Source organism: Amblyomma americanum, chromosome 2 (genome assembly GCF_052857255.1).
Source record: "Amblyomma americanum isolate KBUSLIRL-KWMA chromosome 2, ASM5285725v1, whole genome shotgun sequence".
Taxonomy (NCBI): Eukaryota; Metazoa; Arthropoda; class Arachnida; order Ixodida; family Ixodidae; genus Amblyomma; species Amblyomma americanum.
This window is the reverse complement of record NC_135498.1, coordinates 98,774,485-98,787,766: the sequence shown is the minus strand read 5'-3', so window position 1 is coordinate 98,787,766 and position 13,282 is coordinate 98,774,485. Positions and strand designations below refer to the sequence as shown.

At 44.7% G+C, this 13,282-nt stretch overlaps 1 protein-coding gene across 1 annotated transcript; it reads right to left on the bottom strand.

Moving 5' to 3' along the window:
* Positions 1 to 738: 738 nt before the first annotated feature.
* On the bottom strand, positions 739 to 10,033 carry LOC144121662 (sulfotransferase 2A1-like). Its single transcript, XM_077654991.1, has 2 exons — positions 9,606 to 10,033; positions 739 to 2,671 (listed from the first exon to the last, which is right to left on the bottom strand). The coding sequence occupies exon 2, from the start codon at positions 2,641 to 2,643 to the stop codon at positions 1,672 to 1,674; it is 972 nt and encodes a 323-aa protein (XP_077511117.1). The 5' UTR covers positions 2,644 to 2,671; positions 9,606 to 10,033; the 3' UTR covers positions 739 to 1,671.
* Between the last annotated feature and the right edge of the window lie 3,249 nt (positions 10,034 to 13,282).

Here is a 13,282-nt window from a genome sequence, read left to right as displayed (position 1 = left end):
ATGCATTCTAGGTTGTAAGATTATAAAACAGCGAGTTGGCGGGCCATTTGGTTCTTTTGCATGGTGATGGAGCAGCGCAGGGACGAGAGACAAGGAATATTGGTAGGCACACAATGGTGCCTGTGTTTGCACGCGTTGAAGAGAGACAGCGCCCGTGTGCTTCTTTCAGTGCTCCTTGTGTCTTGTCCGTGCACTGTTCCCTCACCGTTCAGACTATAAAAATTAGGTTGCTACTCAGGGAGTGATTTTCAGCGTCATCTGAGTGCGTCTATCCTCGGATTACTTCGGCTGCTTTGGGTGGTGTTAGCACTAACTGCAATCTTGTCGGTGCGTAGCGTTACATGATCTTAATAATGAGTTCCTCCTGTTTTCAGTTTTGTCCGTCTGTTTTGCCATCTGCACGTGGCAGTGAGAGTTCCTCAATTGGTGCCAATTGATATGCCTGTGCACTTTTCTCTTAGGCGGCTGACTGGTGTGAGGGTGCGGCGTGTGTCTATATTTTTTTTTCTGAAGCTGTAACTTCTCTTTTTCGTTTCCCATTACTAATATACATGCTGTACTGATATTGGCCGCCTTGCTGGCGGTGTACCGGCTCTTATTTTTGCCGCAGAAAATTTAATTGCAATCAAGATGCTGTGAACCTTCTTCTGTCTAGAGCAGTGCCATGAAAAATCACCTGGCGAGCGCAGAAAGCACATTTCTGGACGCCTAGTAACGTTTTTGTGGGGCCACTGGAGATCGTATACAGACAGCTTCCTTTACGTTCTGGAAGTGGTGCGTATGGAGCGTTGCAATGAAGAGGCGGTGTAAGCAATCATTATTCCGTCTCCTTGGAAATAGGTCAAGTGATCATGAACCTAAAATATGTATAGCCACGGACACTTCAGGAATTTACACCCGACGGAAGAGAGAGAGTCAGTTTTATTGAAAAGAAAGTGACGATACTCTCTGTAGAAGGGCCTCCTAGTCCAGCAGTGCTCTGGAGGGAGCCTCGGACAGTGTCTATAAAATCACGGCGATCTGGTTTTCATGGTCTGTGGATCGCAGGGCCTCCTCCCAAGAGGAAGGGGGAACAGTTTTGAACAGTAGGACGAGCAGGAAAGTCTTAATAGATGCCGCACCTCCTTTCAGTGTGTCCCTTCCCTCCCCTACCCCACACTTGAAGTACTGTAGTAACATAGTGTAGTGGGCGAGTTGGTGTCCCACCTTGAAAGAACGAAACAGCGCAGCTAAAAGGGACGACCAGGGAAAGTGTTGATACGTGTATTTCCTTTCTCTGGGCCCACGGTTTAGTTGCGCTGTTTCGTTCTTTCAACTCGAAGAATGTATCACGTCTATCAAGAGTTCCCTGCACACTCTACACATGAGCACAACGTTGCTGTCTTGAAGCCTGCGAAGGATCACCGAAAAACATATGCCTGGTTTAGGCTCAAGGACAATTAAACTAGAAAAATCTAGTCGGCTTTCTACCCGAGCTGAGCCATTATAGTCGCCTTAATATGAGGCATGGTCTTTTTCAGGTTAAGATGCTAATAAGTGCTAGACAGCAGAAGGTACTCATCATGATGTCGAGCAGGCAAAGCAATTTATTGCAATACAAAAAACGACCCTATTTTGTGAACTTTTGCAGCGCTCCCCCCCCCCCCCCCCCCCATTGGCACTAAGAAAATATCATATAGTATCCAACTCCGAGAGGTGGGACAATGCGATCGCCTCTGCTCGAATGTCTTTCCAAAGCTCCATAAATGATGCCTTGTCCCCTTCTTCCTGTATTTTCTTCTCGAAACGAAACAGCAGCTCAGGCGTGAAAGAGTCCTTCCAGCTTCCTACCCTGGCTTCTTTAACCAAGGCATATTTGGTGTTGTCCCCATCGACGCCATGCTTGCTCGTCACCCTTTTAGCGGTGAATACAGCATTCCAATCAGAAGTCTGGCTTTCACCCAATTCGAACACAATGACCTTCTTCATATTCTCTGCGTTCGACCATTCCAGCACATTCTGCAGCATTTTTGCATCAGCTTCCAAAGTACGGCCATAACATTCACCAAGGAAGTAGGCTAACCTGAGAACCACGTCTCGAGTGTCGTTTTTAAGTTCCTCGTATGTCAAAAAGAAGACATTTGGCTGATCCTTCAAGGCGTATCCCGCAGCCACGTGTTCAAAATAGTCGCCGTATCCCAGGTCGCCTTCAATGAAAGGGTCGAAGAATTCTTCGAACGTGCCGTCTTGAAACTGGCTGATGCTTAGCTCTGTCGTCATGCGGTATTGCGAGAGGCACACGTCCCACGGATTGCGAGCCATGTATATGTACTTGGCCTCGTCGTTCATTGTCTCCCGCTGAAGTGGTAGATGTGTGAAGAACAGTCTCACTGGAAGCGGCAATTTCCAGTCAGCGCAGTCTATGTACTCGACCTCGCGGTAGTTGCGGCTGAATTCACTGAACGTAGCGATGCGCTCACCATGTCTGAGGATCAACTGCGTTATGTATTGCACCCAATAGGATCCACTTTTCGGGTAAGTACACTGGACGAGATCGCCTTTTGCAGCACGAAAGGAGAGACCCTTTCTGAAGACATCTGGGTTGGCCCACGGGCACCTCGGTACACCGTCAATGACTTGGCGGAATGGTCTCCGACCCAGCATTACTGGTATTTCCTGGGCGGTAGAGGTCCTGAAATGAAAATATACGCGTATTTATTGGTATGGATTCTAAACAACTCCACTCGGGGTGCAAATCGAGCGCAACTGAACAAACACCGGAGAAGGACGATAGGAACACAAATGTTACATCCATCAACACATAGCCCTTATCTTTAGCATAGTGTTGGGGGTCCCCAGGGGAAAAATTGGCGGTGGTTTAGCTCTGGTTAAACCTGGAGCGACGTGATAGCTACAGCTTGCCAAGTGAAACTTCGTCACGTGACCAACCACCTGACGAACCACGTGATCAGCCACGGCGCCGCGCCGCCGGCAGCTGTTCCGCACCGCAATGTAGCTGTCGCTACAAAAGCTGGTGAGAAAGAGATTAAGATTTCCTGGACAGCGAGAAAACAGTGGAATTCACATTTCACATAAAACAACCGTATTCGCAGCGAACAAGATTAATCAATACATGCAAATTTGTAAATAACGCTAAAAAGTTTGATAGTGAAGTCTAATTATTGACTGCCGCTATGTGTAGGGAAATAGAAAGGGAAAATTATTAAGCACGTGATAAGGTATAGGCACAAATAATTTGCATATCTATTTTCGTGTAACTGCTGTGTAGCTAACGCTTTGGTCTCCAAAATTATATAAAAAAGGCAGTCTGTTTTTCAGGGAGTGCACCGTTTAGGCAGTGGGTCTGCATGCCGCTAGTGGCCAGTCGCTGCTACTGGTACGAGCGCCACACTGTCATATCCGATATGAGTTTAAGTTTTAGACATGTTGGTGAAGAACCGAAATGAATGTATTAAGTATTTTTAATACTTATTATCCGACTTCTAGAACAATTCTTGATATGGATGTACGTTAGGCACAATGGCAAAGTAAGCAACACCCGGCAGACTGTCCAGAAAGCCGAGAAAAGGAACAGATGCCTGCCAAAGGACGGGTTTTTTGGTATTTTAAATGAAACCGGCCTCAACCAGGGCGTTTAAAAAATTATATATATATATATATATATATATATATATATATATATATATATATATATATATATATATATATATATATATATATAGCAGACAAAGTTAAGGAAATGAGGGGCTTCTTTGACAAACATATGAAGGAAGCCAACAGTCACCGAAACCATGGTCCATAAGGGAATGTTTCTAAATTTTTTTCAAATTTGTAGTCGCAATCTATGGTAGAATGTTACTTTGATTAATCTGTCGCCTAAAGAAGATTACTTACAAAGCACCAGAAAAACAACCATGCCGCCGGTGGGATCCGAACCCACGATGACGTTCCACGTCACGCTAGCGGTATTAGAGGACGTGCTACGTCCACCGCTATGCATGAGCGTGGCGCTGGTGAACACTCTCAAGGTTCGCTTACTCGCAAAACAAAAATACCCACCAAAAAGCAGCACATCGGACAGCCGTCGCCGTAGCTCACTTGAATAAAACGGAGAGTTGAGCGAGTTGGTACATACTGCTGGGAATAACAGCGCGTAGACGAGGGACAAAGAAAGAAGAAGACGACAGGGCCAGCGCTGACTAACAACTGAAAGTTTATTAGAAAAAACACGCAAAATATACTCATTTGACAACCACGGGCGCGTGCGCAACACCAAAAGCCACAGTGATAAATCAATCACTTAAATCCAGATACATTAGTTCAGAGTCATGAACTGTTACAGAGGGGGTTCTCACGCATGAGTCAATGTTTTTATGAATATGAAACGCTTCACTGATTTCTCTTGTTAGTTTATCTTTGTGTTTGTACAGGATTCTAGTTTTATTAAAGATGGGTGTACATGATTTTTCAGAAGAATCAGGCTGGTTATTCCGGGGACAGTTCCTATATTGTAAAGCCAGATTAGAGGACGGAGCCCCTTTCAGAGAAGCGTTGTGGTCTCGTAGGTGGGTATTTAAGCACCTTCCTGTTTGACTTATGTAGGTCTTCCCGCACGAGAACGGCACTTCATACACAACCCCTTCAGCACAAGGGAGAAACCTCAGGCCATGCTTTATCTGGCACCCTCTTTTTGTTTTTCTTCGTTTCTTTTCCTCTTCCCTGGTCTTTCTATCTACAATGGCACACAATCTGCCGAGCTTGTTAGGTGCAGAAAATAAAACATTAACACCATACCTGCTGCCCACTTGCTTCAAACGGTGTGAAGTTTGATGAATGTACGGAAGAACGGCAATTTTCTTTTTATCTTTTTGTGAATGATCCTGAGATTCTCCCCTTTTGACCTTTTTAATTATCTTACTACAAGCAAGTACTAAGACATCATCTGGAAAGCCCGCAATTCTTAGCCTCTGAACCTGCTGATTAAAACTTGTGCTGATACCATGCACGCATGACTTGGCAATGGCAGCGCCTAGGCAAGAAACTGCAATGCCACATTTAACCACCTTCGAATGCGCGGAACGAAAACTGAGCGAAGGCTTTTCTGATCTCTGTAGGAAGGACCAGCACACGTGATCTGGCTTCGTTGCCAATCTTATATCTAAAAATTGTAACTCATTCCCTTGAGGTTTTTCACAGGTGAAAGTTAGGCCGTGTCCGCTTTCGTCAAAAATCTTTAACACCTTATCGACCTGCCTATTGAAGTCGTCGTGTTCCACAAAAACAAGATAATCATCCACATATCTGAAGATGCATTTTGTATTGGCACCCAAATTACTCTTAACAACTTTATCTACATAACTGAGGAAGATGTTACTTAGTACAGGAGCCACATTTGAACCAATGCACACCCCCTGTTTTTGTGTGTACAACCTCCCCTCCCTTTCAACAAAGGTGGACTTAAGATAAAACGATAAAAGCTCCAAAAAGGCCCCCACAGAGATCCCGCATTTTGAAATGAAATCGCTTTCATCAGTCTCATCTTCTATACACTTGCGAACATATCGTAGCAGACTATTGTGCGGAAGTGAATAAAATAAGTCCTGAACATCTATGCTGAACATATTGCACGAACCCGGATTATGACACTTCAAATAGTCCAAAACAGCCAGGGAATTAGACACAAGAAACGGATCATCAATTGTTAGTGAACCAAGGTTTTTCTGTAAGAAACTTGAAACCTCATATTGCCATGTTGCACGCTCTGTAACAATACAGCGGAAAGGAACATCGGGCTTATGCGTTTTTGCTGAAAAAAATATGTCCCGAGTAGCCATCGCAAAGAACTTTAAACCATTGCCTGCCAATGTTAAACAGCAAAAGCGAGAAGCCTTGAGGTTACTGGGCGAAATGAATCTACAATGGCTCCACTCGTCTGTTAAGAATGCTAAAGAAGACTGTCTGGACATATTTTTTTCAGCAAAAACGCATACGCCTGATGTTCCTTTCCGCTGTATTGTTACAGAGCGTGCAACATGGCAATATGAGGTTTCAAGTTTCTTAAAGAAAAACCTTGGTTCACTAACAATTGATGATCCGTTTCTTCTGTCTAATTCCCTGGCTGTTGTCGACTATTTGAAGTGTCATAATCCGGGTTCGTGCAATATGTTTAGCATAGATGTTCAGGACTTATTTTATCCACTTCCGCACAATAGTCTGCTACGATATGTTCGCAAGTGTATAGAAGATGAGAATGAGAAAGCGATTTCATTTCAAAATGCGGGATCTCTGTGGGGGCCTTTTTGGAGCTTTTATCGTTTTTCCTTATGTCCACCATTGTTGAATGGGAGGGGAGGTTGTACACTCAAAAACAGGGGGTGTGCATTGGTTTAAAAGTGGCTCCTGTACTAAGTAACATCTTTCTCAGTTATGTAGATAAAGTTGTTAAGAGTAATTTGGGTGCCAATACAAAACGCATCTTCAGATATGTGGATGATTATCTTGTTTTTGTGGAACACGACGACTTCAATAGGCAGGTCGATAAGGTGTTAAAGATTTTTGACGAAAGCGGACACGGCCTAACTTTCACCTGTGAAAAACCTCAAGGGAATGAGTTACAATTTTTAGATATAAGATTGGCAACGAAGCCAGATCACGTGTGCTGGTCCTTCCTACAGAGATCAGAAAAGCCTTTGCTCAGTTTTCGTTCGGCGCATTCGAAGGTGGTTAAATGTGGCATTGCAGTTTCTTGCCTAGGTGCTGCCATTGCCAAGTCATGCGTGCATGGTATCAGCACAAGTTTTAATCAGCAGGTTCAGAGGCTAAGAATTGCGGGCTTTCCAGATGATGTCTTAGTACTTGCTTGTAGTAAGATAATTAAAAAGGTCAAAAGGGGAGAATCTCAGGATCATTCACAAAAAGATAAAAAGGAAATTGCCGTTCTTCCGTACATTCACCAAACTTCACACCGTTTGAAGCAAGTGGGCAGCAGGTATGGTGTTGATGTTTTATTTTCTGCACCTAACAAGCTCGGCAGATTGTGTGCCATTGTAGATAGAAAGGCCAGGGAAGAGGAAAAGAAACGAAGAAAAACAAAAAGAGGGTGCCAGATAAAGCATGGCCTGAGGTTTCTCCCTTGTGCTGAAGGGGTTGTGTATGAAGTGCCGTTCTCGTGCGGGAAGACCTGCATAGGTCAAACAGGAAGGTGCTTAAATACCCGCCTACGAGACCACAACACTTCTCTGAAAGGGGCTCCGTCCTCAAATCTGGCTTTACATTATAGAAACTGTCCCCGGAATAACCAGCCTGATTCTTCTGAAAAATCATGTACACCCATCTTTAATAAAACTAGAATCCTGTACAAACACAAAGATAAACTAACAAGAGAAATCAGTGAAGCCTTTCATATTCATAAAAACATTGACTCATGCGTGTGAAGCGTTTCATATTCATAAAAACATTGACTCATGCGTGAGGACCCCCTCTGTAACAGTTCATGACTGTGAACTAATGTATCTGGATTTAAGTGATTGATTTATCACTGTGGCTTTTGGTGTTGCGCACGCGCCCGTGGTTGTCAAATGAGTATATTTTGCGTGTTTTTTCTAATAAACTTTCAGTTGTTAGTCAGCGCCGGTCCTGTCGTCTTCTTCTTTCTTTGTTCCTCGTCTACGCGCTGTTATTCCCAGTAGCTCACTTGGTAGAGAACCGGACGCGATATTCAGAGGTCGTGGGTAACACACACACCCCCACGCACGCACCCCCCCCCCCCCCACACACACACGATACTTACGTCACCACCAGTCACCCTGCGATACCGCTGAAAAGCAGCAGACGCCAGTATTTTTTGGGGAAATTCAAACACACATTTTAATTACCGGAGGGAGGGCGGATAACTAATGAAACCATATTTATGCTATTCTTTAAGAATATTAGTTGATAATTTTATATGGCACGTATGAATGCGTCTCGCACTTCGCAAGTCTTCTGGGGTCTTGCATGATTCGTTGCTCTACCACCCCGCATCTCTGATCAGTATTTAACATAATACTTAAATTAGTTGGAAGCTAATACACTAGTCGTCTGATGGTACTACGTGTCCAAAAACGTGACGCCAAAGGTAAACCAGAGCTCATCAAGAAATGTTGGAATGAAGCCATGCTTATTTTATAGGGAGCGTGCATTGATAAGGACGAATAAAACGAGGTTCTGCGCATGACACCGCGTAGCTAAATGAGTAAGCAACGGGTTCTTATAGAAAAATACGTCGCAACGAATTGTCGGTATGAGCGATATTCTTCAGACTCCGGTAACATGCAATACGCACGACGTGACTTGTTTCCGTCTTTCAAGCTACATTTTCATCACAGGTGGACGCAAACCCCCATTGGTTATCAGGCTTCCTTGTTGATGCCAAAGCGAGCATGTTGATTAAAATATAGCAGGAGCTGGATGCAAATTCCTAGCTCACTATTCTTGATATGGCTTTTACAGGCCTTAGCATAAACAGTGCTTGTCTTCTGCCTACACTTAAGCTATATCATTACATTGCTGCTGTCACTATGGAGAGTTGTCACTCGGTGGCTCACGTCAATGCCGGCACGTTTTGTAGGTTGATCTGTCATGCTTCGTATCTTGCGGACTAGTTTCGAGGGGGAGTTTTTCTACTTGTGCTACAAAGCCTCCTTTTTCAGTGTGAAATCACCGAGAGTAAAGTTACCATTCAACGACTGTTTGCTAAAGCTACGGGTGATCTCATTTCCTGCCCACTTAGGACGAAACAATCCAGTGCCATTTTTAAAGCTACTCTCTTGTTTTCTTGCATCCTCCAGCTTCACATTTTCAAAATTAAATTTATGAAGCTCATACTTTCTTTCATGTCTTTGGTTTGAGGGAAAAGGTTAACCAACTTATTCCAATTTTTCCTGTCGGTCGCTGCATGTGTTGCACTGCGCAACGTAGAAAAGCAGAGGATTCAGGAGTCAATACAATATTTGGTACCATACAATAATTGGAGAGCAGGCACGCACACAAAAAATCTGTCAAAGATGATCATTTACGTAAGCGAACAGCTTGTTTATGCCGCTGCGTTATCCCTGGATGTCCGTGGATCACTGAAATCCAATGCGTAAACCAGCAAGAATAGCGTTGGCGTGCTTTCTCGGCATGTGAGCGACGACAGTTTTTGATTTCTTTGGCGACGACACGCTCTGGTGGCATTTTCGAAAACTTTTCATTCGGCACAGCGGACACCAACGCGACGCTTCTTCCTGGCAAGAAACTAACACTGCCGATATTTCACACTGGACGCGAGGAGCTCAGTAGACAAGCGCCTTAACCACTGAGCCACCGCGGCGGGTTGTAACGCACCCCTTTCCTCTCCGTCACCGCTAAACCACGCGAATTAGCAACCTTCTCTGACTCGGTCCCCGATCGAGACCCTTTCCCGTGGACGATGTCCGTTCCCTGTAGGTGAAGTCATTCGGTCAGATAAAGCAGCTGTTTTGCTTTAAAGGAAGCTGTTTGCTTTAAAATTCGTAAACAGAAATTCCCCAATAACGACAGCTAAGACAAATGATACCCAGTTGGAAATAGTTTTTGGCACCAACCTGCTGTGCAAAGAAAACTCGACGAGGCGTAGCACGTATGGGTTGTCACTGCTCAGAAATGCGCAGGCCAGTAAAGGAAGCCGTCCTATGAAGCTCGCTGCACTTAAATCGATGACAGTTCTGTGCTGCACACGTTACTTCCTGTGGAAATTTTTGGGATGAGCTGGTTCACGTGGGCTTTCATTAGCTGGCTGCAGGAAACAATTTGGCACCGGGATTATCTGCAGCGTTAAGAACGCTCATTTATGTTGTGCCCTACAATGCGATAAGTATATATACAGCGGCGTGGCTGACACGTGTCTTGCATAAATACAAGCTTGAATTTTTCAAGAGTACAACGTAAGGCGCGGAGAAATTTTTATAAGCTGTACGAGTAAAATACAGAGGTTTACACTGGACTGCCATATTTTTTCCCTCCGGTTATTTCGAAGATATGTCTGACACCCTCACATCTGACATCCTTCTGTTGCAGAACTACAGAGCATGCGTCGATAAACCGCAGTGAAAAAGCAACAATTTTTCCAGAGCTTCAGGGCGCACAAGATTGTCAAGTTTTCTATTATTCACTCCATAAAAGACAGAATGCACACAGCGCACCTGGCCAAATTCATCGACCAACCGTTGACAATGTTAGTGGGAAGAGCCTAAGTGGCTGAAAGAAGGTTGTCAGCTAGGGCGTCGTGCATAATGAAGATGGTGCAATAAAACTAAGGAAAGGCTTCGAGTAGGGCTGACGGAAACTTGCAGTTACCGCTCTACCGGCAGCTTCTTTAGGATAAACAAGAAGCTGACTACTGAGTTAGTGCTGAGTGGGTCCCACGTGATCTGCTGACCTATCAAAGGCAGGCAGATTTAGCGACTCCCCTTGCGAATCCAAACTCATCACCGCCTCGGCTCCTTCATTTGGACAATTTTACCCTCCTTTCATCAAGGAAGGAACTCCTCCGGCGCCGCACACGTGCTCTCATCCCTCCATGTGCGGTAACCCACCCCCGCGGTCTTACCCGTGCAGAGGAGGTTGCGCTTAGGAGGATCCGGGTCGGGGTTGCCCTCACACCAGCCATCACTCGGAAGTGGCCTCAGTACCGAGAATTGTTTGCTCGGCCAGTGTCCGATATGTAAACACGAAGACATTGAGGCCGACATTCATCACTTAGAGTGGGACTGCCCAGCTCTCAAGCCTGCAAGGATCCGGCGCCTGATGGTAGCAGTTCTTTCACCAAGCAACCCTTCTTCATACATTGCCTGGACGCAGGGACCGTACCATCGTTCTCTACTGGACTTCATCAAATCAGCTAACCTTTTCTATTCATTAAGATCATTCATCACACCTTCACCCATCATTGATGCCCTGGGGCAATAAATTTCACTTAAAAAAAAGTCAGTGCTGAAAGTGAGTTTATGCCTTGGGTATGGGACAAATCGAAGGGAAGATAGGACACTTACAAAGACACACGCCAAACAAACAATAACACATAGGAACTCCATACCGCAGCATGTGCTTTGAGTGTTTGGTGGCAGGCAGAATGCATAACCTCGCTATGACGAGACAGTATTTATGGGCACAGTGGAAAGAACAAAATAGTATCTACTTCCCTTGGAATATCCTAGAGAAGAGCACATATTAAGTATCGCGGTCACGCACTAAAACTGTCCTGAAAACGAATATATTGAGCCCAAAAGCAGACTAGCTGGGTTTCTTGCGCAGTGCGTCGGTTTGTAACGGTACCGAAGACTTCCGCAGTCTTTCGATGCACTAAACCGAAGTTACCTCTCATTACCCCGTCTACAAAGTGGCGCACAACATAAAGACCTTTGTTCCGGATAATTCTTTGGCATCGGCTTCGGCGCTACAATGGTTTAGCGCGAAACCTCTACTTCACCAGCAATGCTGAAAAGCGCGATGTATGAGCGAAGCCTCAACCTTTGACATTTCACGGAGTGCCAACGTCGGATTCTTTGCGCAGCTGCTCCGTCAACGCCCGGAAAGGCGTTGACGGAGCAGCTGCGTATTAAACGATTTAACGTAATAAACTATTAAAGCGTAGGAAAGTAAAAGTCTTATTACGAATTCGATTTCAGTAAACACACTAATAATTGTAAAAAACAGTGGGAAGTTTTGAATGGCCATAAAATCTTCTTCCGTCAACCACCAATTTCAATGTTACTCTTTCCAACGACCCTTTCATCGTTGCTAACGTACTTAGTGTGCTTCTTGTGCCATTTTCTAAATTACTTTGGACAATATTTGCATTGCGCACTGCGTCAGACTTTACTAGCTTTACTGCCATCAGCTGGCACAAGGAGGCTCATTCAGTACTCAAATGGGAAGACCACTTGCTCTATTAGAGTGTTGACGTCTAGTATTGAGAGGGTCCCAGGGTGTCGTTTCTGGTGGCCTTTCCTGGCATTTAAAATAATTTTTGCTGACTGAAATAGAATTTTCTTTGGAACATATATTACTTTTCGCTTGAAATAAGAACTACGAACTATTCAAAAAAGATATAACAAACGCGAAACAGTTAACAGGTGTTAAGGAACAACGCAACTGTGTTTGCCGTGTAATTTTTTATGCGCAAATAATCTAACTTAGTCAACTTAGAAAGTAACGGCCATTGAGGGCGTCAAATGGGTTCAACATAAAATTGCACACTAAACTGTTAAAAACTATGCAAATTTAACATGTTATTCTTCGGGAACAATGGGAACGTTTTCTTTACATGGAAAAGTGGATGTTTGCTGATAAATTCGCAAGCGAAAGTGTCGAAACCCTTCCACATTCAAATCGTCTGTGAAAAATGACGTTCCTCAGCGCCAGTTCTATGAATTCTTTGCAGTGCGAGCAATCAGAGATGCACTTCTAAAGACCAACCAAAACCCGAAAGTCAACAGTGCAGTGGTCACGACGGCAAGCTGTAACTGGAGGCCACCTCGCACCCATATTGATGGAGGCCCTGGGCTGCATCCTGTGCGTCTGCGTACCGTTACAGGATCCTTGAGTGCGAAAGAAACAAAGTGAATTTAATGATGGAAGCCGCAGACTGCAGAGCAAACCGCTGATCGCGCTCATGCGTGCATACACCGGCGATGACAACTCTAGCACGTGGCCTTCGGTGCCTTGTGTCTGGTCGTGAAGTGTACACATAAGCTTTGAAGGATCCTCAAAAGCACGCGGCCAGCTGTTAAGCTATAACGTATTTATTCAACGCCACATTTTAGTGAAAAAAATGCGTGCGAATTTCTCATGAAACAGCGCATTGTACTGTCGATTATCGCGTGTTTGTTGACTAACTACGCAATAAGCACGATCGCAGACAACCTTTGTGATTGACTCTAGCGTGGTCGTTGCGATTTGTACGCTGGTGGATTGCTTCCTGTATATGTTACAAGCAGGAACGAATAAGGATACGTTGCGTCTAACTGTAGTCTGCTGACTAGACTACAGCCTGCCGGCTGTAGCTGTCGGCAGGGGATGCACGCATAATCTTGACTAAGACGCATCAGCGGGTTGAAAGTATTGTCGCGGAGAAGCCTGCCTTGCGCGCCGGCGCCTCAAGTACCGCGTGCATGGTGACCCGTGCTGGGAAATATTTTTTTTTTTTTGTGGACAATTGAGCACTAGCAAACAGCGCACCAACTTTCTTCCCTGTTGAAATATTGTCACGTAGTGGTGACGG